General features: G+C 41.6%; 1 protein-coding gene across 7 annotated transcripts in view; it reads right to left on the bottom strand.

The window, feature by feature from the left end:
* Window positions 1-26,955, bottom strand: part of LOC308407144 (forkhead box protein J3-like) — a 75,102-nt gene that overhangs the window by 10,689 nt on the left and 37,458 nt on the right. For 5 of the 7 annotated variants that reach the window (XM_080898632.1, XM_080898630.1, XM_080898633.1 and 2 more), the window contains 6 exons: window positions 26,398-26,472; window positions 21,996-22,079; window positions 15,251-15,352; window positions 12,266-12,424; window positions 4,420-4,636; window positions 1,558-1,815 (listed from right to left, as the gene is read on the bottom strand). In XM_080898632.1, the coding sequence (XP_080754758.1) occupies window positions 1,558-1,815; window positions 4,420-4,636; window positions 12,266-12,424; window positions 15,251-15,352; window positions 21,996-22,079; window positions 26,398-26,472 (895 nt within the window). The remainder of the gene's footprint in view (window positions 1-1,557; window positions 1,816-4,419; window positions 4,637-12,265; window positions 12,425-15,250; window positions 15,353-21,995; window positions 22,080-26,397; window positions 26,473-26,955) is intronic. The other 2 variants (XM_080898634.1, XM_080898636.1) reach the window with 1 other exon arrangement.

Genomic DNA, 26,955 nt, shown 5'->3' with positions numbered 1-26,955 from the left:
CGCGTACACAGATGTGCCATTCTGATGTGTTAGGTGAACTGCAGTTACACCAATGTGGCCTTGGAAATCGCAATGTTGAATCAGTGTTTTGGTGCGCCTATATATGTGAAGCTATACTTTGAGCTTTGTATGGTCTTTTCAGGAGAATTAGAAAAGCAGAGAAACTGGAGAAATAGCATTGGGGCTTTCAAAGTGAAAGTCTCGGTAATAGGAGGTCTTCTCTTCTACAGCGGCATCGGAATGAAAAGAACACCGGACAATATTTTCATAATTTTGTCATTTCAACCCTGAAGGTAGTCTCCCCCACTGCTAATCACAGTCACGCCAGATAAAAAGAAACATATTTTGATTTTATTTTTCTTTTACTGTTGCACATGTTTTACATTTTAAACCCATTTTCAAATGATAAGCAAACAACTTTATTATTTCTTTAACTGCCTGTTTCCCCATGTCTAAAAGCATCAAGCCATCCATTTCTTTCTTAACTGTTTATCTAATTTAGGGTTGAAGGGGCGCTGGAGCTAATCCCCAGCTGTTAAGACACAGAGTACGCCCTGCACACAGAGGCATACAATCGTACCTACAGCCACTTTAAAATCACCAGCTAACCTGACAAGCATGACTCTGGATGTAGGTGAAAGCCGAGGGCACAAGGGCAGCAGGGGGAACTTTCTTGCTGCGAGGACGCTGAGATTACTGGTTTTCTGTTTCTTGGAAAACATAATGTGAACGGTAATAGTGAGGAAGGTTTGCTTTTGGTGTAATATAACCACTTGTTCACCAGGCCAGAAGAATTTCGCTTATACTCAATGCCAGCATAGCTCACTTGGTTGAGCAGGACCTCATGCCGAAAGGCTGCTGCAGAAGCTGAGTCTGAATGCACCCGAGACCATGTGCTTCAGGTCATTCCCCCTGCTTTCCTGCCCTTTCAATAAAGGCTAAAATGCCAGAAATAGATCTTAAAAAGAATTATGGTTATCCATATCCTAAATGAGGGGGCTGTGAAGGTAAAACACCAGTGGTCAGGTCTATATTGTGTATGTTAAGCACATCATATAAGCAGTTCCTGCTCCTGTGCAGTGTCTGCACAAACTTCCCCAGATGTTGATGGAAACTGGGATATAAAGCTGTGGTTTCTGAGCAAATTTGTTCCGAATTAACTGAATTCAGTGATTTTGAAACAAATTATGGTAATTAAGGATAAGGGTTTTTTAAAGTACATGAATTGCCTTTCACCTCAATGAGTATCTGTGCCTTTGTAACCTCTCTCCCAGAGTAATTAACTACAATCAAAGGGACTCTCGTGTTGCTTTGTTAGTGAACATTCATGTTATCGTTAAAAGAAAGCTTTCACATTCAAATTTAAAGACCTGGTATGTTCAGTGCAAGCTGATGTATTGATGTTATTATTATTACTCTGATTGGCAAAGTATTATTCAATCCCTGTTAGAAAGTTGCTAAAGTCTGCCCATGTTTTTCCTGATGTTGTGCACCAGTAGGCGACACCAAAGATCCTACACATGCTGTAATGCCCTTTGTCTGTAAACCTGTTCTCACCTGTTGTGGGGCAGGCCTGCACAGCGTGACTCTGCTGGTGGGAGAGAGACGAGTGCTGCTGAGAGTGACCAGAGTGCTGTTGGTGCTGACCGTGGGTGGAGTGAGGGGAGACGTGAGAGTGGTGAGGGTGGTGCGATGTCTGGCCATGGTTGTGTTGGTGGTGGTGGCCGCTGCCGCTTCCCCCACCAGGAGAGTGCTGGTAGGAGCAGGCGGTGCGGGCCTGTTGACCCGAGTCACCGGGCATACTCATCAAACCTGCTTGGGGAAAAAAACATAAAGACACATGAAACTTTAAAAAATGGGGCAAAAATGATGGAGAAGACACCTTTTTTCCACTATAACAGCTCAACCAAATAAAGCCAAAGATTCTCCTTCAACAACATGTTCAGATTTGCTCTCTTGAACTCATTTTAAAGTGGATGTGGATTACTTTCACGTTGCCATTTCTAAATTATTGTCAGTCAATTGTTTAAACCACCTACATGCCTTGGTATGTCACCCACAGCTATTAGCCTCCTATTCAATCACACATGCACAACCACTGCTATGGATTCTCAGTAGCAGGAATATGTCTTATACATCGCAATACCACCAAAGGAATTATACGGGTTTGTTGAATCCAAGTCCATTTTACACTGCAGGAATTGCAGCTCGGATCAGAAAACTGATCAGTTTATGTGGAGGCTATTTATCAGCAAGAATAATGTATCAATAAATTTGATTTCACTTTGATCTGGCAGCAGACTTCCACATCTTTGCCATCAGGCTGTGGGACGGCATCAGAGGCGAATGCACTGGCACCCCTGTAGCTTGCAGCTGTAACTTTAGACATAAATGTCAGCACTGGGTGGTAAAATAAATAGATTCACTTATGAATTCACAAGATTAACGATTTTCTGCCAGCTGCTCTCTTGCCTTATTTGCAGCACCAGTGCGGGCTTCTGCCATTATATTTTGATATATTCTTTATAGATCTCTATCAGCCATTCATCTGATAATGCTTTTGATTTAAGTAGGCTTCAAACAAGCCCTTTTATGAGGGCACACACAGAGCGTGAAACAGAAAGCCTGGGTTAACAAGGATAATCACTATTGGTGATACCCATCATCTCTGATTGGGGGTGTAGGTTTTGGCGAGCCAGCCTGGCTACGTCACCCGGTGTCTCTCCTGTCTGATTTGTCATATGAATCTCTGACTCATCCCTCACACACACAAACACACACACACTCTCCCTCACCTCTACCTATGAATTCCTTTTCATCATCGACACTGAAGAAGCTTTATGTCGGTTGCTGCCTCATTAAATTTTCAAATGATGCTGCAGCGTTTCTGGACCTCGGCTGTCCGCTTCCCGGTTTTGTGACTACTTAAATGTAAAAGGCTCTTCCAAGGACGTACAACGTCCAACTATAAAGTAAGGTGGACTCTTCGAAGGTTACCTTCCTTTGGTACATTTGTTTGAGTCGTGTTTACCTTTTCCTTTATTTGCTATCACTCCAAGATCTCTTCAGAACTTTTTGTGACCGATAAAAAGCGAATCGATGAGTGCACCACCGAGTGCAGAGTATTTTTCATTCAGTCTCTTTATTCCCCTCTGCTGTGTGTATAGTCAATGCTTTCATTGCCTTAACTGTATTTACAGTACTGCAAATCAAAGCTCCATTTTTATCTATGATTTTACCACGGCTGTGTTCCTCTTTCCTAATTTACCGTACGGGTGCATTTAAAGGGAATAATAACAGGGTTCTCTTTAAGATTTTAAGATGGCAAAAGGGGAAAGGGCAGCATAATTTTGAAAGCCAGATTGTAAAATGAGACTTCACAAGTTGACCCAGCTGTTGATTCACTCGTTTGCTCTTTAGAAAAGGTTCATATTTGCTTCACTGTGACCTGTAATTCAGGATGGTGGCACTGCCTGAGCCCGTAGCAATGCGGTGTGTGGTCCTGGACTCGCTGTAGATACGATGAGCTCCTCTGTCCGGATGACTCAAATTCTCAAATACAATGACTACTGACACCGTTTCCTGCTAAGCCTCACACTTAAGGGACCCTTTCAAGCATCCGCTAAATCCATTTTCTTCCTCATTTTCCTTTTAGATCTCAGCGCAGTGCCGTTTTCTTCCCCACCATCTATATTCTCATTGTCTTATCTGTACTCTGTGTACAACCCTGACCACAAATTGAAGGGGACCTTGTCAGAGGGTGAATCCAGGCAGCAGTTGCGGGGGTCAACAGAGCGTATCAATCTCCTTGGTTACAGAAGATTTGTTGATGTGTATCAGGAGTAAAAAGTGAGAGAGAGAAAGCGTGAGAGGGAGAAGAGAGAAGGTGAGAGGAGGTTGGTGCGATGGTGGGGTGTCCAAGAGGGAGGAGGCCTAGTGACCTGAAAGCGTCAGGAAGCAATTAGCGAGATGCTTCGCAAACTTTAGAACCAATCTAATTAGCTGCTATCAAAGCTGCAGAACCCTTTGCTCTGCTCGACTACAGATGTGTTTGAGAGTTTTTTCCCCCCCTTCTGTTGAATTCTTACTCTTAATTACTCATTTGACTGAGCGAGCCGTAAAACGCAGATATGCGGAACAACAGATTGTTTGTTTATTAAAACACAACAGAGTAGGAGTGTGTGGTGGAGGTTAATACTGGAATGCCGGCTATGAAACCAGTGTTAAACTGTTTGAATTTATAAAGGTGGTGGTGGCGGGGGGGGGGGGGGGGGGGGGGGGCTTATTCTTGTCAGTTAATTATGTGCACAAAGCCTCACACAGAAGTTTACTTTATTTCCCAGTGAACACACGTGTTATTATAGGTGTCGAACAGGTACGCATGAGCAGGCACACTAATCCGCACACAAAACCACCCACCTTGCTGCGAGAAGGACTGCTCGAAGACGCACTTGTAAAGGCTGCGGAACGAAGAGCTGAGGTCCTCGAAGTCTGAGAAGCAGAGCTGCTTGTCCCGTGACTCGGGGACAGGTAAACCGTACTGGGGCTGCGGGGGAGGAGGAGGAGGCGGCGGCGGAGGTTGGGCGGGCTGCTGGAGGCTCAAGGACTGGGACGAAGGTTCCGAGTGGCTGCTCACCTTCGAGGCGGATAGGAAGAAGAGACAGATCGACTGTTAAAAGGCACGGGGAACATCAGGGAACGTCGTGGTTTCAGAAAAACGCCTGACAAAGGCTCAATTCACACTGCGATTGAAAAGATTTAGTTCGTCAAGGTGATGAGGCATTGCAGGTTCAAGTGCATACGTTTTATGTGCTTGACTGGTTCATCAAAAATAGTAATCATTTTTTGGCTCATTCATAACCAACTCTTGGCTCTACTGTTTATAAAATACACAAAAAACACCACCTAATGGCACCTAGTTCTTTTATTGACTGCTGCTTGTCATACACAGAGCATGTATGGAAGGATTAGAGAGCATATTAGTGACTTCAAGAATTTCTGTGCCTCCCCGAATTAAACCAAGGCTCAGTTAAAATGTTTTAATTGTCAAGGAACTGCCATTCAGTTGTAAAATCTCACCGCACATGAAACTGCTTAAAATTATTGGATTACTCCTAAGTGGATTGTATTTCATCACCATCTTCCTCCATCACCTGCAGCAGCAGTGCGCGGCTACGAAACAACAGCAATTTGTATCCAGAGAGAAGATTCACAATTCAGATATTTGATCCTAATGTGACATAATATAACTTGTGTCAGTCAATCTAAAGACAGGATGCAAAACAGAAGCACAAAAGGTGACTCGGGACTGCACGGATCATGTAGATGACGTATGTGTTAAACCTATATATGATCAAAATAAATGTTCTATTTATTTTGATCATATAAACAAAATACAGAGGTTCCACAAAAAAGTGGGAGGAAGTGCACATTTATTTAATCCCACCCCTTCTCCATAAGTTATCAGCTAGTATTTATCCAGCTTTGTTACTAATATAAACTCAATAGCAACAACAGACATATTTCTAATAACACAATATAGACGCTATGTAAAAAAACAAATTATCACCATAAAATTATTTGTTTTACAACTCCACACCTCCGCACATCAAAGCCCTGTGCCTCCAGTTTTGGAAGGTTAATTCTAACATCTGTATAATCTGAAGTAAGGTTAATAGGTTAACCTGGTGTGAGAGTGCCTTAAACCCGAGTTCTTCTTAAATGCCATGGGTCCAGTAGAAGTCTGTGAGGAAACAGCTTTCTGACTTGACCTCTGTAAACACTTTCCTCTTGTGTTAATGGTCTCAGTGACACACTGTGGTTAGTACTATATAAATAATAAAGAGACCAAGATGGCGACAGCAAAAAACAATCAAGGCTTCAAAGACCTGGGTTACACCGCGGTAGCTATGACACTCTTTTACACTTTTTGAGCTTGAACTCAAAAAGTCGCTCCCATTTTACCTGGTTAGGTAACCATAGCAACCAGCGGGAAACGCATAACCTGGTTTGGAGCACGTTATCTTGTAGCTCCAGTTTAAAAACAGCTGTAAATAACACATTTTCACAGATTCTCTTGATCAAACAGAGCAGAAAGGAGCTCTGCGTTGGGGTTAGTTATTCAGAAATTCAACGTTTTCGTACATCCTCCTACTCTGCTGCCCTGTTGATTTTAAAAAGTTAGAATTACAGTTTGCAGAATAGAAACTGCTCGGTGTATTTGTGGGCCTGGATCAGGAAGAATATTACATGAAGACAATTAATTTCACTTTGAACTGGTCAAAAAGTGATTTCCTGAATGGCTAAATGTATTGTAAAGTTTAGCTGTTGTGTTAGAAACAACAGCTTCTAACACAACAGTGAGATTGCACTAAAGCTGAACCACACCTCAGTGTATTTACATATGCAGCACCGATTTCGTTCCTTACCTGCACCACCAGTGTTGTCTTTTGCTGTTATATTTTTATTACTTCATAGTTTTCTGAGACCAGTCTTAAGTGAGCATGCTCAGATCCTGTCGCCTGTTGATGAATACTATTGTGAGGCCATTATTTTGCTTTTTAACCCTTAAATCAGGCACATCTGGTCAGATTATATTAGCAACTTATTCACTTACCCTAACATTAGCAATCAGGGTAAATTGTCACACAAAGGTGGTTATCAGCTTCATAACTTAACTCATGATTGATTAATCCAGCTATGAGCATGTTCACATTAAGGGGATGACGCTGGCAGCATCCGGCCAGTCACACAGATGGACGTCTCCACTGGCACGCGAGCCGCTGATCTCACAAAGAATGATAAAACTGTGAGGGTAACTGAAAGAAATGCTCCTGCTGTAGAGAAATAAGCGGTGTGAAACAGAAAATCACAGTACAATAGTCAGTAAAATAAAAGTATCAACACTCTAACATTGAAATATGGGAGAATGTGATGAATTAGATGCATGTGTGATAGATTTAGTTGTTATTCTTTCAGCTGTAGCCTCAATTTTGTCTAAGGGTCTGAGAACAGCCTAAAGATTCAATATAAAAACATAATTATAATGTAGGTTTAGACTCTAAGGTCCACAGATGCCCTGTTTTGGGATCATATATTATAGGCTATAGAACAGTCTAATGCTCATCGGGGAAACAGCAAGAGTCTAGATGAAAAACTTTAGACCCTGCATGCACAAAAGTCCAAGGACTTTTCCACAAATGGTGATTCTATTTCCCAGATAACTGATTGGTTGGTAAGCAGTGATCTCATACCTGCTGATCGACAACCTAGATCGGGTCTGCAGGATAGGTTACCATGGCTACAATAACAAGTAAGTAGAGCTAAGAAGTGAACGGACTCTGTAATACTGCAAACCCAGGGTTAACCTTGAAGTTACCTGGATAATCCCAAATCCAGCTTCCTAGCACAGGCGTCAAGTGGAGAGCACCTCTGCCTTTAAGTCAAAATGCATTAGAAACAAACCTCTTGGCTTTTTTGTCTCTACAGGCTGAACCTAAGTGAACACACCTGAATTTCAATTGGCAGACAGAAAAGTAAAATTCAATAATAATACGATTTAATTTAAATGAATTAAATTAAAACTTCAGCCGAGCCCTGGACACTTTTTTTATATAAATTACTGTCAGAAATCATTTAATAATTCAGCCATTCACAGTGATGATCATACCAAATTCAATTTCACACAATTAAAATGGAATCGCTGCTGCCTCTCATTTCTTTTCACATAAAAGCAAAAACAAAATACGAAGCTTCACATATCTGCCGCATATTGTGAATGCAGCCGGTCTTCATCCACCCTCATTTCATCCAAGCTGTCATCTTCCTCACCATCCACCCGGAGAACTCAAGCAATTTGCTGTGATCAGTGTGTCTCTGCCAATATAAGCCAACTTACGACGACACATCTCCCACACATCTACCTCCACCCCAATAATGCCAGCCTTTCCATAAACTCTCTCGGTGTCTGAGATCTCTGCCAGCAATGCCACCAGTAATCACCGTCAGTCAAAGGGATGCGGGGGGAGGGGGCTATCACCTGCTTCAGGTAATGAGTCAGAACTAAACCCGATCCCACCGGACTAGACCGCAGATGAGGTCTGAAACGATGGAAGAGGAGGGCGAAAGGTGGAGGAGCCGATGCAGGGAGGAAGAAAACAAAAGATGGCCTCTAGAAATGAGAGGTTAACGAGATGAGATTGCACTGACCTTTGCTAATGCAGGTGGGAGGTGAGCAGGGAAAAGTGATTGATGGTAAAAAGGTGAGCAGCTGTTACAAGGGAGAGATAATGAAGAGTTGGGATTTTTCAGCCCTCCTGTAATTTTGTTTTTGAACAGAGACTGGCCTTTAAAACTGTATTACATTTGGTTTAGAGGGACACAGGCGCGAAAACGATTACAAATACATCAAACACAATGCAGGTCTGTCTAGTTCCCATATTTATATTTGACCGAAAGGGACTTTAGTGATCGCAGTGGGGAAAAAACGCTGTTGTAGCTACACTACTACAAGGATTTGGAGAATGAAATGGACTGAATAGAAAGAAAGGCACACTTGCTCACAAAGGTTTATCCACTGGGAGCCAGAATATATACAGGTGAAAATATGAATGACAGTTGACACAGCAGGGAACCTCGTGGACTGCAAAGCAAGAATGTGTAAGTGTACCGCCCCTTTTTGTGCACCTTATAAAGGTTACGAGGACACCAAAAACATTTGAGCATCACTTCTTTAAAGCCTGTAGATACTACATTAGTAGTGAAAGACAATCAGTCTTTTGCACAACCCACTGTCATTGTTGCACTTTGCTATTGCACTGTTGTGTCTCCACTGGCTTGTGTCTGTATCGTTCTGTTCTGCCTAGTGTTGCACTGTTTGGGGGTTTTTTGGGGGGAGATTTTTGAAATTTTTGCACACTTGCACTTTATGCAGTCCTGTGTTGATTGTCTGTTATATGTTGTACGTAGCACCGTTGTCTCGCTTCACTGTGTACTGTACCACTGCACATAGTTGGAATGACAATAAAGCCACTTGACTTGATTTGAAAGGAAAACTAACGGGAGCTGCTTCAGTTATTCAGACATCAGGTCACTCCTAATCGGGTCCAAAATCACTCCATTAATATGTTGTTTTGAATCTCAAAAGCTCATCATGGGTCAGTTTATGTTCAAACATATTGGTTTCCTAATGTAGTCCCTCTTTAATAAACAAGCAGCTCATTATCATGTAAGTTGGACTATTTAAGACTACTCAGTTAAATAGGACCTTGTTTTTAGGCACAAGGAATAGTTCAAACTGTCAGGATAAAATATGGCGCGAAACAGCTATGTGCAGAGTTCCTTCTCTACTTTGTATTATCCAAGTTTGTAGGAACATTAACAGCGGACAACATGGGACTGCATCAATGTGTCCTCTGTATACAGTGTGTGGGACCTGCTGAAATAATAGAGTTAGTGGGGTATGGTAGCTCAGTGTTAAGTGGCTTAATAAAAAAAACAACATAAAACCCCCAAATGTGTCTGAAAACGGTCAGGGACAAAGACTGGACTGGAAATGAGTGAAAAAGCAGCCAACGTCCAAAAACAACTCTGAAAGCCTAGAGAGTTGTTGCTCAAGAGCACTTCAAAAAATTACAACAAAGACTGTTTTTTTTTTCAATCGAAACATAAAGAGAGGGGTGGCTCAAGACTCTTTGCTCAGTACTGCAGTTACATAACCACCAGAGGAAAAAAGAGCTAGAGCTAGAGTGTAGTCCTTCGCTCCTTTCTCACCTCCACACAGCTGGCCAATCACAGCGTTAAGTGGGTGTGAATGTAGGATTGTCGTTTACAAAAATGTCTGAAGTCGAAAGAGGTTTGACGCGAAGAGCTTTCAGAGCATAAGTTCAGCAGTATTAAATAATCACACACACACAGCATCTGGCTCACACTCATCTAAAAACAGCAAAACCAACCAAGATAAACTTGCTTCTTGTTTTATTTTTGGATGACAGAAGCAAGCCGCTATCAAAGCATTTCCCACAGGTTTGAAATTTATTTTGTGGTGTTCGGCCCTGAGGGGCGCGAGTGGCTGCAAAGAGTATTGATAGTCTGCGGTAGAGCTGGGCGATAGAACGATAACGATATGTATCGCGATATAACTTTTACTCGATAGAGAAATTAAGCTATCGTGATAGACCTCGCCGCTCTTGTCCTCTTAAAAAAAAAAAAAAAGGTCAGCCAATCCAAATTAAGCAGCGCAGAGCCGAACCAATCACAGCCGCAGCGTCACGTCGCGTGACTTGTTACGTACAGCACAAGTGCCAAGCCGCACGTGTGTTTGTTTGGGAAACAGCCAGCGGGTAATGGAGCCAGCGCGTAATGGAGGAAATGAGTGTGCCGACTAGAAAAATCAACCGAGCGTGACCGAAGAGAAAACAGATGATGGTTCCAATGCCGGAGAGATTGTCGAACGGAAGAGCCATAGAAGTTCCGTAGTGTGAAGGTATTTCGGCTATTTCAAGTCTGACAAAAACAGAGTAGCGTGCACTGTAAATGTGCCGAAAGCAAGTCTGGAAATACAATAAACTGGTGCATGCGTCACACTGTGCGCCACGTTATTGTTTCGGTGAAATGAATTTCTACAAGACTGTTACTGTTAATTCTACTCTCTGCAGTGTTTAAATGCTTACATATACACACAGTTACTGTCCCTCCACACATACGACTCGGTTCTGCTTCTATGCCCCAGCTTTGTTTACTTTTTCCCACCGAGGCTTCTAGACTTCTGATTGGCCAACATTTCTGCACGGTTAGGAATCTAGCGCCACCTGCTGCTTTGGCATGTTCATAGCAGCGTTTTCCTTCATTTCTGCCTTTATGTGTGGACGGGATTATTTTTTAAAACGAAAACGGAAAATCTCCGTTTTCAAAAATACCCGTGTACGTGTGGACGTAGCCTCAGTCTCTGACTGGAAGCGCTAATTCGTCATTTGGCTTTTGTCAGACTAAAGTAACTGTTAAAACTGTTTGAAAAGCTAAGCTATACAACAAGGAGAGATTGAGAATTTCCTTTTAGTTCTCAGTTTATTTGATATTGACAAAGGTTAGTCAGTTTTGTCTGTTCTTCTGTAAAACAAACTAAGATTTATTTTTAGAATTAATATTTTGTTTCTAAGTGGAATTGACAATTTAGTCTGTTTCGTTTGTTCTATTTTGAAACTTAAATGCTTTAGCGGCTGCCTTTTGTGTAGTTTGCAATATTTGCCTTTATTTATCTGAAAAAGTCTCATGTTCCTTAAGTACATCTACCCTGTTGAACTTATTATGGGAAATAAATATTTAAATAAAAACAAGCTGCTGATTATTTCACATTTTACTTGTGAGCAACGGCACATTTAAATCTTACAAATATAGTTATTTGGCTTATATCGTGATAGATATCGTTATCGCCTGAAATGAAAAAAACATATCGTGATATGAAAAAATCTCATATCGCCCAGCTCTAGTCTGCGGCAAAACAAAATTCAATTCACGAGCTAAATAATCAGTCCATATGAATGCAATGTTCAACAACAAGCAACTGAGTTTTCAATCAATCTGCACTCTGAATTGCATTTCCATACCTCTGGAAGGAAGGAATGATAAAAGTCTCTTTGGATTGGGTCAGCTTCACTTGTCTGAGCACAAATAAATTCTGCACATAAGAAGCGATGACTGAAGTTGCCCATTTGATTCTTTCTATGCATGTTAAAGTAGCACTACAATAGAGAGATAATCCATTTCCCCTTGATTTTTTAAATAGGTGACCACAATTAGGCCTAATTGTTTGAAAAACCAAAGAAAGTGTCATTACTTTGCTTCTACGCACAGTGAATGTGCTCTGCTAAAGATGAGCGAAAACATATTTGGCTGCAAAATCTGAGCATCAAACATAAAATGAGAGTGAGCAGTGTACTGTAGATCCAGCGTACATGTTGTTAGCTGGTTACCACCTCCTCAGTCTGCTAAGGGTGCAGCAGACACCTTCTGTACTGATCTGGTGTCTCGACCGGTGTCTGAATCATCCAGATTATTTCGAGTGAATCCAGGGGAAAAAAACCCAAACACGACACAGAACACGTAAAAATAGTTTTAATGCTGCTTGTTTAAAATTTGTCAGCTGTGAATGAAAAACCAGACACTGTGGCAGTGTCCTTGAATTCTGAGTGGAAAATTGTCACAAGAAACATAAAACCTAGAAGCGATCACTCTAAACAACAACAACAACCAAAAGCAAAGGTCTTACTGGTGTGTATCCGTGCACGTTGCTGCCACTGCTGACCGCGGTGCTCCGGTTGTTGAGGTTGACGGACGCCAAACTTTGCTCTGAAAGGCTGTTGCTAAGGCTGCCGCCCAGGCTCCCAGGACTCTCGCTGCCTTCTGCTTCATGGTTGTACAGCGCTACCTACACACACACACACACAGTGTTGATGTTAATATGACAATAAAGGCTATTATACGGGGCCAACGATTTGAGCCAACGCACCACATAAACCCCTTCAAAGGCAGTGATTCATGACTTTATTGTTCCTTGTAGCCTATTTTGTTACACTGCCTCATATTTGTTCACGCGCCAATTCATATCCAGACTGAAGTGAGTGCCGCGCCACTCAAGGAGTTACCCATGCACCATTAACTGATGGAACAAGTTATGAGGAAAATGTGGAAATATTAGTTCTGGTCTATATAAATTTGTCCTTTTGCTGTGTTAAACGAAAGAAGAAAAAAAATAGACTCACCGACCCTAAGCTTGTGATTTTGCTTTTTTTTTTTTGCCACCTTGAACTTGTTGATTCTGATTAGATAAAGACACCAAGTTGCACTTCGAAGTAACTACGCTGTATATCTTATTGTAGCAGATCACAAAGCGTTCAAGAGCAATGCCTCAGGATTACGTTGAATCATGTTTCTCTTGTTTTATTTGACTGTCAGGACTTGTGAAGCGCAGCGCCAACATTACCTCCAGGCAACATTTAATTGTATAGACAAATGCGAAAATACAGCCTTCGGGTGAGACAACATTAAAGGCTCTCTGGGGCAGTGCTCTACACTGCAGAACATCTTGTAGTGGCAAAAAAGAAAGGATAGAGAAGTGCTATTGAGTCGTGGGTTAAAGTGTTAATCCTGAACTGTTCCTGTTTGAATAGTTTTGGTAATATCGGCACTGGGTGAAAGTTTAATTCTCCTGACTGTGGAAGTAAAGGAACAGGGATTTCTTTTTAGGTTTAATGAGGTGCTTTAGGTTGAAATCTACACAGAAGCAAAGAACCGAAACACTAATCACAACAGATCATAAAAGATTTGTTTTTTCATTATGCAAACATTACAGTAACTCAGTGCAATGATCTGATCCTGATCCTCCTCCACCCCCTCGACCCCCGCTATCCTAAATTCCCAGTATCAAATTATAGGAACGCCTTCCTTCAGTAGTGCAGGCTTTGTCCAATGCAAACAGAACATCGGCGAGAGCAAACGTGTTATAGAAGAAGCTCTGACGCACTGCTGTGCCTGCAGGACGCCACCTGTGCGGATGTGGGCGGATGTCACTGATGCCGGCATCGGCATCATTATCATCAAGGTCTCCGTGCTCTGAATCATTGTTTCAAAATGTATACTGATGTCTGAGACGACTCAAGTTTTAGTCTTTCCTGGCGTAGCGCGGATTGAGTGCAACCTGACACGTTTAAAGAAATCAAATGAAAATCCTTTTGTTTCTCCACCTGCTGCACGAGTGGCACGCCAAACACGCCAAACAATAATCGCTTGATGATCTGCACCAAGTTGGCTGCTTGTGAAGCTCTGTCCTTGTTTTGTCTTAGCGATTATCTAATAAAACTGCAATACCTTTTGCGGCATTGATTAATAACGTTATTAACGGCTTTGTTATAAGAATGATGGTGGAAAATGTGAAGGATCTGCAGTATCTACTTTTTCAGGTAGGCAAGTTAATCCACTGCACTCTGTTGTTTGCCGTGTCTCACAGCAAAAAAGGACTGAATTCCAGATAATAATAATAATAATAATAATAATAATGATTAAAATTGCATGAGTACTTGGCTACAACGCTGATAAGAAAAAAAAGTGCAGAAATTCTCATCCTCGTGTCTCATATTGACAAATTCTGGGAAGTATGAGTCAGGGTCTGTTAAAAGTCCAGAATGGAAAACTGTAACGTGCTGCAAAGTCCAGACCTTCGCATCCCATCCAGAACAAACAGAGTAATGCGAGCTGCTGCGGGACAAATTTTCTCTTTGGTTGGGGACAGGACGAAAAGGATCACCCACTGCGCATAATTACTGTGTTTGTGTGGGTGTGTGCGTCAGATCAGATAGGTGTCAGAGGTCCCTGTCTCTGCTTGATCTCTGACCCTCACATAGGCGATCACACGCAGTTTAGTGTTTAAATGCTTGTGTGTGTTTGTGTCGCGTAAGGCTTTCTGCTAGAAGTGAAGACTTGTTCTGAAGGCGTCTCAGCCTCTAAAGAAGAGGCGAAAAAGAAAAACAGACACTTCTGCTGCTGCTTCTGCTGCAGTTATGTCTTACTATAAATATGTTGTGACAAAGTTTGACACATTTTCCTCACAAGCAAGTACAAATGACTAATCATTGCACAGAACTAAGAAATCAATATTCATTCATATAAATGCCAACGAACTATGATCATTCTGAAGATTTTTACTACAGTGTTTTAAAGCTCTGAATGGAACATCTGTCGCTTCTGAAGCATATAAGGTCATCGTCAATGAAACTAACAGCATTTAAATGAATCCCAATCCAGAGAGTCCAACCTGCTAATGAATCTCCTCTGACCCACGCCCCCTCCACCACCACGGCATGAATTCCAACCACACAGTTATCCAGTAACCTTGTACAACAATTCTGATATGTCTGATAATAGGTTGTAGATGATATTGCTATAACAAAAGAACTCAAGCCTCATGAACTCATGTCAAAATGAACAGTGACACGCTGATTTTACTTCTCTTTTTGACTGTTTGCTGTTTCTTTGTTATGATGTTGGCTCTGCTGGCTCTGGATCCCTATTTGAATTTGTTGAATTTGCCAAAATGGAAGAAAAGCTCTTTCTAAAAGGAGAGTCGCCAAATGCCGAACCAACCTCTGTCTGTATCTAACTGAGGATGGAAGCCACGCGTCCGGTCACATAAACTTTGTATGCCTGCGCTGTTGCGCTGTTTTGTATTGAAACAGCTTATGAACAGCTGGTGCCCTACCTTGTTGGTCACAGCATTGATGGCCAGAGTGGGAGATGCCCCTCCTGACATGATGCAGTCCATCCTCAGAGACTCGGACTCCAGGCTGTAAGGGGTCGATGCCTGCAGGAACAGGAGACAGTGTGAGAAAAATCTGGGCATAGAAAATGTTCATAAGTGCGGATTTGGGTTCAGTATCCTGATAACACGACCCACGTGAAGGCAACTAAACATTATTATTTTATTAATAATGTTTTGGGGTTTTTCTTACAATGACAAGCCAAAAAGTCTGTTGTGGAATTGCCTAGAATACTCGTTTCTGACTGAACTAATAATGCTTCCTAATGAAGGAAAAAAGGCAGGATAAACAGTGGCTTCAGGCACTAAAAGTGAACGAGCACAAACTGACCTGCGTAAACTTGCACAAACCTCACAAGGTCTTTTTATAAAATCCGTGATGCGTATGATGTCTTTTCTGAAGTCTCCGCATTTATTCTACAGTGATTCCCTCTCATCTGTGGCCAGATTCCAGCTGTTTTTATTGATTTGGCTATAACTTCCACAATAAGCCCAGTAAACTGATTCAAATCAGTGATTTAGTACACTCTGGGGAGATTGATCACATTTACAGGAAACGGGCTAAAAACAGTAACGTAGCAAACCCTGCTTTTCATGTTTCCTTAAGACTTTAATGTGGCGACTATTACAAGACATAAAAACCACTGTGCAGCAAATACATCACTGATTGCCTGATATCCCCCTGCATAAAGTTTGAATACACCTAATTCATCGTATTCTATTCTATTATAATTGTGCTATAGAATAAAAGGCTAGGAATATAAAATAAAAGCAGCAATGTCAGTGAACCTTGTTGGTTGGCTGGGGAATTTTAAGGTGTGGTGGGCAACATGTTTTTGGTGTCACCGGGCAAAAAAAGAAAGCTACATCAACCTTGCAGCATTGTAAGTGAAGGGAATTTCTGCAAATACTCTTTATTAAGCTTTAGAAAATCTTGCACCCACAAGAGACTTTGGCTAATCGTGCATTTTCTGACCAGAAAAGGTAAGTAGTCTTAAGAGCAAAAAAACAAACAAACAAAAAAAAAAAAACAGAAAAACGTCCAGCGTTGGTGCAATGGGTTTGAATTCCCTATGAAGCCAAAAGTCAGCCCTGGCTTATCTCTAGCCTGTGTTCATCTTTTGAAAGGGGGTTATAACAGAGAATGGAAAACTGCAGGAGGAAAGCAACTTTTTAAGGTGGAGATATGTGAAGCATTCTTTAACACTAAAGATGCAGGTTGTACCCCTTTCAGGTTCACCACACGTTACACTGTGTTGTGGCAGGTACAGTACTGAGCAAAGGCTTTGAGCTTTTTGTCATTTTTTAAAGTGGTCTTAAACAACAGTTCTCTAAGCTTTCTGAAGGTATTTCAAAGTTTCTTTCTTTGGCCACTGGCTGCTTTTTCACTCACTGACCAATGAATCACTTAAACACAAAAAAGGCATAAAATAATATTTTTTTCACCAACAAGGTGATTCCCAAAGAGCTATTAGCTGAAATCTTGGCATGGTATGTCGTGCAATTACAAAACTGAGGAAACTGGATATAAAGCTGTTCATCTGAAAGCAGCAACTCTATGCTTTTTCAGTGATATTAGCGTCTCTCTCCTTTCTCAACCAATCTTCGTCTTCGCTGGGCTGCTGCGACATCGTGCCTGTGATTACCGTAATGACTCTAATATCAATGCAAAATGCTGCTTTTAGGAAATGCTGGAATTCTTTCAATTGAGCAAATAGTTCAGGAGTTACGGGAGATACAGATGTTGAAAAAACATTGCAGAATACCAGTCTGATCCCAGCAACAGGTTAGGTTTTCTTTAGGTTAAAGGAGGGAAACTGATGACAACAGGTGATGGATCCAAATAGAAGGAGGTCAGCAGACAGATACAACAGGTAAAAGAGTCACCTGTAAAGCACTGTGGAGGCTCTGTCAAGGTTCAGGTTTGCCTTTCAGCCAGTGGTGTTGGGGATCTTGTCTAGTCTTCAATTGTTCCTGAAGACTACTTAAAGAAACTATAAGAAAGCTTGTCTAAGAGACTTTAGACTGTGTTGAAGAATAAAGGTGGTCATACAAAACTGTACAATTGTACAAACTCTGTTTTTGCCTTATTAAAGATTACTCTTACTTACATCTTGATTAAACGTGTAAGTAAGGCTACGTCCACACTAGCCCGGATGGATTTGAAAACTGCGTTTTCATTGGGGAAACGGCCGAAAACGCTTATGTTCCAGCACTGCGCATGTGTGAAACGCAAGAAGATTCGACCTGCCTCATTTCTGTCTGCTGTTTATTTACTTTCCGGCTCTTTGAAACGTCGCGGCAAAGGGTTGAGGAAAAGCACCGAGTTTTTTAAATGGACTAACAATGAGGTGGAGTTGATGCTGCGAGTAACACAAAAGTACAAAGTTGCAAAAGCGAGTGAGAGTTAAAGAATGTGAAGAAAAGCTATCTGGAGCATGTACAGACTGATATTAATCTTTAATAGGGCTGTCCAAACTGAGAGCAAACAAAACAATTGTTTGTATAATGCCCTCCGCTTTCTTAGTTTAATTGGTCACATGACTGCATCATATGACTAACATGCGTCATCGTTTTAGAAAGTTGGCATTTTTGCAGTCCACACTGCGGCGCGAAAGCACCATTTCCAAATGTACGCATTTTCAAGATCGTTTTAAATATTAGTATAAAGGGGTGCACTAATATTTTTTTTAAACAGTAGAGTCTCGCCTTCTAGTTATTATGCAGAAATCATTCGTGGATGCTCTCCGCTGATTGAAAATGTCCAGAGGAGTTTGAAAACGAGGACGGAAATGAAATGTGACAAAGGTTATGAGAAATCTAAGTGTGCTGCAAGTTCATGATTCTTCACTGAGCCTCCTGAATCACCATCACGCCCCAGGCTCACACTGTGTGAACTAATCGAGGCGCGCTTCATTTAAATTGCGGGACACTTAAACAGCCTGGAAAGTGGACACATCACTTGCACTTGATAAGATGAATCAAGCCATCCTCATGCATTATTCACGTACCTATAATGCATTCAGCAGCAGTTCATTTTCTGCTGCTGTCCTCACAAAGCGCTAAAGTAGGGTTAACTGAGTGTGAGGACGTGAGGAACTATTCAAAGATCGATGAGGGGCTAAATTGATGCCTGCCAAATGAAGAAGAAAAAAAAGGAGAGAGAGAGAGAGAGAGAGAGAGAGAGAAAAAAACAACAACAACAAAAAAAGAAACCCGGGGAAGATGTTTTTTTCTCCTTGTCTGACTCCTTTCAGGGTTCAAGACAGCTTGCCTGCCTTCCCAAACTGCTTACAGTAAGAGGATTGGTTGGTAACAATGCAATCTTTAATTTATGATAAACTCCCAGCTAAACGGGTTGTCGGTTCCCTGGTGGAGGCACTTAAAAAGAAGACAAGAGAGAGGTGAAGAGAGGCAGGAGGAAGGCTTGTGGAGGAAGAGCAGAATAGAAGAATAGGCAGGGAGATAATTGAGTGGTGACAGACGGGCAGACAGACAGACAGGCAAACAGAGAAGCATCTACCAGAAATGAAAGAGAGTGATTATGCTTAAGGGCACTGGAGACACAGGTACTAAACTACGTGTACACTTGCCTGTCTACACATTTATATAATGCATTTATGCGGTTGACGTTTAGCCCTTCCTGCCAACTTAAAATATTTGACTGTGTAACCGAGGTGCAACAAAATCCCAGTTAACACACAAGATGTATTTAGCCCACCTTTCTTTCTTTTTCTTTTTTTCAGATGGTAATGCCGCCATAAATCTTAGCACTTAAAACCTCCCTGTTTCTCCTTAGCCCATGTGACAGCCCACAGTGTGTCTGCCAGCAGTGCAAGTGAGGCGTAAGAAAAGGGGTCAAAGGGCCCATCCATGTAAGACGAGATGACAAGGCTCTGAATTAATTAATGTTTGTAATAAAAAAAAAATAAATCGTTGGTGAAGAAAATATGTCTAACGGCAGCCCCGGGGCCTTCTGTGGTAATTAACTGGAACACAAGCCTAGAACACTTTCCCTCCTCCCTCCTCTCCCACTTACTCCTCTTACCTCTTTTTCCTTCCCTTAAACTTGACTGTTTCTTCTCGCTACCTTGATGTCTTTTTCCTGCTTTCCGCAACCTTCCTTTCACGCCTCCTTTCTGCTCTTCCCCTCTCTTGTACCTCCCCAACCCTTTCCGTCTCTTTTGCCTCGATTCGTTCTCCAATGAGCGACACCTTACAGTGATTGTGCACTTTGTCGCGCTGCGCCTGTCAGAGTTCCCCAGAGAGGAAGATGGCTAAAGCAGAAATGCAGACGGACGAAGCGAAAGATAATGATCAAGATGCGCCAACAGTCAGAGACTGGCTGGATGAGAAAGGGAGGCGGATGATCGTGATAAAAGACGCGTATTTTCTTTAATGCAACATTCAGAGGATCATCTGCTTAATACAATATATACCTGCACACTGGAGGTACACCTCACCCCTGTGAAATAGACTTTGGGAGATCTTCTGCTTGGTCCACTACACCAACTGATTACACTAATTGGTGGCCTCATTCTGGCTTCGGGGAGAAGTAATGCCATGTTATCCAGAGCCTAGTAATGATATTGCATGTCACCAGATCTCATATCACTGAACTGAAGCCATTTAAATGTTTTATTTTGTATTCGTTTGTGACTGACTACAAGTCTTTGTGTCATACGGCAGCAGTTTTAGTACGCATCCCTTTGCCAGGGGAGCACAGTTCATTTAAGCCGCTGAGGTAATAATCAGAGAGGAATTCAATCTGTTTAATGTGCTGAATACTGAATCTGAACCGTATTAAAATTTTGGCCATTAACCGCCGACACTAGTTTATGAGCGTGCTAATCAGCCGCTAAGAAAACAGACATCGAAATGCACGCCATACTGTAGTCAGAGTCAGGAAAAAAACAAAAAACAGAGAGATGATGGCAGACAGTGGTGAAAGCAGACTTGAAATACACGATGGAGCTCACTCCGCACTGCTTTTGTATTCACATCCCCAGGTTAATGACTGCACACCAGCCGCATTCTGCCAAGTTGATGCAGGGTTACATATATTTATAGCCTCAGCTGCTGTCAATCAATTTCCCAAAACCAATTTTCATTCCTGCTTCTGTATTCTCACATCTATCTGGTAGCTTGTTCCTGCTGCTTTTATGGCATCTTCAAAATTGCTAACCCCAAAGCCTGTGGGATTAACCTGGATGAATATGAGGATGAATATCAAAAAGTTGTTTAATTGCAACCATAGGTTCTGGTTCTGTTACAAAGAAGGCACGCGCGCCGGTGATCGGGCATTCTCCTGCGCTAGAGCGCAGTAATAAGTTCGTCAATAACAATCGAGCAGTGCACAGCAAGAATAACCCACAGAGGAAAAAAACAAAACAAAAAGCGGATAAAGTTTGGTACTTTGTGGCTTTAAAATGTAATAATTACACAAAAGAAAGTGTGTTTTTTCCTACATTGCTGCGGCATCGAATATGCTGCTCATGCTGTGCCTCTTGTGTAGACAAGGTGTTACACCGTGTCCACTCAGCAGCTTCAGCTCTCCATCTGTGAGTAGACACGAGGCGTTCGAGCACAGCGCACAATCACTGTAGTTATGAGCAGCAGAAAGAAGAAAATTGACTTGAAGGGTAAAAAGATACTTTGGGCTGCATTTAGGAGGAGGTAAAGCAAGCGATGACAAGATAATCCACATCTTTTGGTCTCTGAGGTACTGTGCAGTGATTTATGGTCACCAGATGTTGAAGCCTGCTGCCTGCGATGATCCCCTGGCCTTTGAGTGAGATGTGGTTTTGAGAGAAATATCTGAAGTAGAACTTGATGGTCTGGCACAATATGGCTGTATTTGACATTTGGTAATCTCCTATCACGTGGTCCACACGATACCTGACAGCCAACACTGACATGCTTTTTTGTGCAAATAAGCTAATGTTAGCTTCCTAACAAGCTAAAGAGACGTCAATTCTCACAGAGCTACTAGTACCGCTGAGGGCTCTTACACTCATCTTTCAGGGGAGGTTTAAAGGTACATTATTGGACTGCTAGTCTGTCCATGCATCATTATAACATGGGAACAGGAGAAAGACTGCAAACCTGTTCACACATTTCTGTAGCACCTCATTTGTATTGGGAAGCTTTTTCAAATGCCTTGTTTTTCCTGTTCATATAATTCTCTTTTCAGACATTTTACAACAATGCTCGAATCATCAGCAAAATCCCATTTTTCTTCTCCTCTGATGATGTCTAACTTTGATATTAGCACCTTAAAGGGGTCACAGGTTTGAGAATATGGAATGAAATAAATCCTTAGAGAAGTCATTTCGTACGACTTTTAAAACAACAAGCGAAACAACAACAACAGAAACACTGGCATCCAGCTGTTCCCTCAGCCTCCTAGTAGATGCACCTATGGTATGATTTGAAAAATCTTTAGCGATTTATTGTCTTCACAAGATTTCCAGAAAACTTTATTTCTGATCTTGATCTAGATGTCACTGAGACTTTTAGCAGATGCACCTAAAGCATCAATTTCCAAATTCTGTCACCTCATTCTCAAAGTATTACATTTACAAAGCTGCACGCCGACCACCCACCCATCTGTCTGGCAGAGTGACAACAATACCCCATCAGCCTTTTGTGGGTAAAACAGGATTATACAAACTACTTGTGTACTTACTCGTTCTCCAGAGCGTGGTCTCTTCTTTGGCCTGCTGGGTACCGTGTCTTCTTTAGGATTGGTGTCTATGGCCCAGTAGGAACCCTGAATATTAACATCAGTAAAACAAACATTAGAAACATATTTGATGGAAGGTTTTTTTTGGTGTGTTTTTCTCCAGTGGTTTGGTTGCTTTGTAGGTTTGTCCAAAGCTTCAAACTTTGTCTTGAGTGCCCCTCCCTGAGTTTGGGTTTTTTCGGTGAGTTTTCCCTTCCCACTGTTGCCAAAGTGCTTGCTCATAAGGCAGGGGTGTCCAAGCTGTGTTGGATCAAGGACACATCCAGGTTTTAGATGTGTCCTTGATCCAACACAGCTGATTTAAATGGCTAAATTACCACACACACACATTCACACACTGGTGATGGCAAGCTGGCATTGTAGCCACAGCCACCCTGGGGCGCACTGACAGAGGCGAGGCTGCTGGACACTGGCGCCTCTGACCACCACCAGTAGGCAATGGGTGAAGTGTCTTGCCCAAGGACACAATGACCGAACCGGCAACCTTCCGATTACAAGGCGAACTCCCAACTCTTGAGCCACGATCGCCCTTCAATGGACTAATCATTTGATTCAGGTGTGTTGACCCAGGGTGATATGTAAAACCTGCAGGACACCGGCCCTTGAGGCCTGGAGTTGGACACCCCTGTCATAAGGGGTCATCTAATTACTGGGGTTTTCTTTGGATTAGTAAAGAGTCTTTACCTTATACAATATAAAGCACCTTCAGGCTGCTGTTGTTATGATTTTGTGCTATATAAATAGAATGGATTGGCAGCACTCTGTAACCTTACATGGTCTGCCACTTCCTGTAGTTCCTAAATTCTTCAACACCAGTTACAGTTAGTGGTAGAATATCTAGGAGGCAGTCAATTGAAACTGACTTCTTGCAATGGTGGTAGCTATCACAGTACCACACTTGAATTCTGTGAGCTTTTTTAGAACAGCATTCTTCATTCACAAAGGCTTTTAAATGCAGACTACATGGCTAGGTGCTTGATTTTATGCACCAGTGGCAAAGAAAGTGAAACCTCTTCAACTGAAGGATTAAGAGATCCAGACCAATGCTTTTGATCATATACTAGTGGCCAAAAGTATTATATTAATGCTATATTCTACATGCTTATAAAACAGAATGGGATAGCTGAGAATCCGGCTTACAGAGAAAATAACATTAGTGATTAATTTATACATAAACATCCCATCATAAGTTATGTAGTCAGTACAAGCAGCAACAAATATAGCCCTAATTATAGGGCTGTGCGATATGACCAAAATCTCATATCCCAATATAAGAATTCTATCATCCGATAACGATATAAATCACAAAAATGTAACATTTTCTGTAAATTCTGTGAATCTCGGGCAGCTCGTCATGCGGGAAGTGTTTCCAGCTGGGCGTCATGTACCTGGAATCGAGTGTTTTAACCAATGCATGAAACCATACATTTTTAGACATAAGTTGTAAAGGCCGCCGTTTTCTCTGTGAGTATTTATTACACGGCGTGCTGCGGGGAAAAGCCTGTTCTAATGTTTGAGTCTAAGGTTTATTTTTTAGCACCTGGCGGCTCTTTTTTACTTCTCATCCCTAAATAATCTGCTCTTTCACGTGATTCAGTTTATTTTGAAAAGTCTCAACAGGATATTGAGCTTTATTGTGAAAGGTTTATGTGGAACATAAACAAGCGAACACGCAATGTTGTTACCGTCGTTGTTGCTAACCACAACGCATAAAAACAGGCGCTTGTCCGTCTGTAGTGTGGTTATATAAAACATAAGAGAAAGAGAGAACTTAAAGAAATTAATATAGCCACTACAGTGACCATCAAAGCGATGAAAAAATATTGCCCTAAACAGCTTATTTTGCGACACCACGAAACAAACGATAGCGTAAAATGAAACGATAGACGTTTTTATATTGTTATCCGATATATCGTTATATCGAACAGCTCTACCTAATTATGCTGAATTACTGATCATAGAGCAAACCCCTCCATCAATAAGCCAAATATTGAAAAATACCTACAATTTCACAGATGTGGCTACAAAATCAGTTTTAAATCTTGGTAAATATGACTGGTTAATACACTTTTTATTGTTTAAGCAACTTTTTAGAACTTTTCCTGCAGGCTTTAGATATCACCTTGGGTCAACACACCTGAATCAAATGACTAGTTCATCACCAGGCCTCTGGAGAACTTCAAGACATGTTGAGCAGGTAATTTAGCCATTTAAATCAGCTGTGTTGGATCAAGGACACATTTAAATCCTGCAGGACACAGGCTCCTGAGGCCTGGAGTCCCCCTGCTTTAGACTAACAACCTAGCCAACAAGTGTTTGATGTTCAAACCAAAGTGAACTCTAGTTTTAAGATTTTGGCTCAAAAACATTTGAACTGCTGCTGCAGGCCAAGATATTTTATTATGAATTTGAAATCTTTATATTGTTCTGATAATTAACTCTGTAAAGTCTAAACCATGAAATATTTTCAAGAAAATTATAATTTTTTTAAACTGAAATTTACTGCTCACAGTTAATCTTACAAACAAAACATTTAAGGGGGTTAGTCTTAATAAAACATCACACTGATGATAGAGAAGTCTCAAAAACTCATGGATTAAATATGATCCACTCGCCACTATTTACACCTATTTTTTCCCCAAACTGTTTTAGATTATGTTAGATTTCAAAAACACAATGTCTTACAAAATAAATCAGGATTTATTTCTCTGAATCTATTAGTTGCTTCTTCTTTATTACTTCTACAAAATAAGGCTGGCAGTAAGTGTCACTAAATAAAAAGTAAGTGCTGTGAGATGGCCGCATCCACAGTATCCAAAAGCATCAACTTATCTGTTATTCTTCCAGTATCAAATTAGTTTTCTCTAGGTTTAGTTCTCCAGTGGTGCACGTTTCTGCATCCTTTCCCCAGAAAATCCACCGAAATCCTTTTGATACATAATGTTAAAACACAGCAGTCTCCAAAATAAACAGATACAATAAGAGAAGAGGAAATCAATTGCTTTTAGCTCCTAGATTTCCTTCCGGTATAATTTTTTTTTCCAGCCTTTCATTTTGCCTCTTCCCTCCCAAGGAGGTCCAAAGCTGCAGACTGAATTCAGGAGGTTCATCTAGGCCACACATGCACACAGCTCAACTCTCAACATCTATCTCCCCCCCACCTCTCATATTCTTTCCTCTTCTCCTCCCCCTGTCTCTCAGTCCCACATCACTGAACAGTACACAGCCAATTAACGTTAGCACATGCATGATTTAGCTTCTCCTCTCTCTCTGTGGCTTCAAACAGAGCATGTACATTCAGCTTCTCCACACACACACACGCACACAGCTGACCTCCCACCCCACCACCACTACGCCGAGGTATCGACCACTTCGATCCACGGTGTGAATTAAGGTGCTGGTCAGGTCCAAGTCAGGCTAATCGGGGGGGGGCCCTCTCTTTGTGTCTTTGCAGACTATAGGCCTCCACTCAAGCCCAAGGATTTTGTTTGAATTATTTAAACCTTCTTCCCCCTAATTCATTTTTCAATGGCTCCAAAATCCCCGCAGCCGGGAGAAACTCTCCGCTCCCCCAACCCCACCTCAACCGTACCCCCCTAAACAAAACGAGCAGAGTTTTTAAGAGCTCATTGAAAAGTTTGGCTCCTCAGTTTTGTGTAAAAGTGGCGGATCGCCTCTAACATTAACCTTGTGACGAGTTTGAGCTTGTATTAAAAATATGGCATAAGGACAGGGTTCAGTGATCAGCTGCAATTATACACTTTCCCCATCTGAGCATGTCCTTCGATCTCAGCACAACCAAGCACTTGACAAATTGTTGTTATCAAACTGGAGTTGCTGAAGTGGCCGTGGCAACGCTGCTTCCTAACCACAGCAGCAGCAGCAGGAGTGAAACATATCTAAAGCTTCCTCTGATTGTGTCTGCGAGATACAGAGAGAAGCAGTTCTAATAAAGCATAACAGATGCATGGAAGGCCTTGCATCTGAGGGAGAGTACCTACATATACTTATTATTCATTACTCCCTGTACCACATTATTACTTGGCAGAATCAATATCGTAGGAGCCACAGAAAACAGAGAAAGCAGCATTAGGCATTCAGCACAGCCGGTTATGGAGTTACAAATTGCTTTTAACCGCAGACACTGTGTGTGTGTGTGACAAAGAAGCAGAGCAAGTGAGCACTTAAGCACAAGTGTGTTCACACATGCGGCACGAGTGCTACTAAACACGTCAAAAGTCGCCACGTACTTGCAAAGCCTGCTGAAACCCACTCGACATTTTCGCCGTGCGCCGCCCAGCTTTCTTTTTTTTAAGTCGCACAATAAGGTTGAGAAAATACTTACTTTTCCAGGGTCGTCTTTGGAGCGAGGCACTTTGAGAAAACACTTGTTCAAGGACAAGTTGTGTCGTATAGAATTCTGCAGAGGGAAAGAAAAAAAGGAAGAAAAGAAGAGAAAAAGAAGAGAATATTATGAAGTAGTAACAAAGTGGCATCACTTTTACACGTTTTCTTTAAATAAGCAAACTGTAATATGCTGACTATATTACAGTTACTTTCTGAATCTGCTTTCATTCTACAGTAAGGACTGGAGAATATGAGAAAAGTCTGAATTGTGTGATAACATTAATAGTAATGACGGTTACACATTTGCTCCACAGTTCCTATTATTTTTCTTTCTTTTTCTTTTACATATACCCACACGAAGACGCATCAATATGCACAGATAGATAAACAGAGAAATAAAACGTATGCTTTTTAAACATGCTCTTATTGAACAAGGATAAATGTCTGCTGCGTTATGCAGCATCTTTAGTGAAATATCTGCTGTATGTTGGCTTTGCATTAAGGATGAAACACCATTTATCAGCCAGCTTTATTCATTAGTGTCCACTGCAACAGA

This window comes from Rhamphochromis sp. 'chilingali', assembly GCF_963969265.1.
Source record: "Rhamphochromis sp. 'chilingali' genome assembly, chromosome: 12".
Classification (NCBI taxonomy): Eukaryota; Metazoa; Chordata; class Actinopteri; order Cichliformes; family Cichlidae; genus Rhamphochromis; species Rhamphochromis sp. 'chilingali'.
Note: the sequence above shows the minus strand (reverse complement) of the source record. Positions and strands in the feature narration are given on the sequence as shown.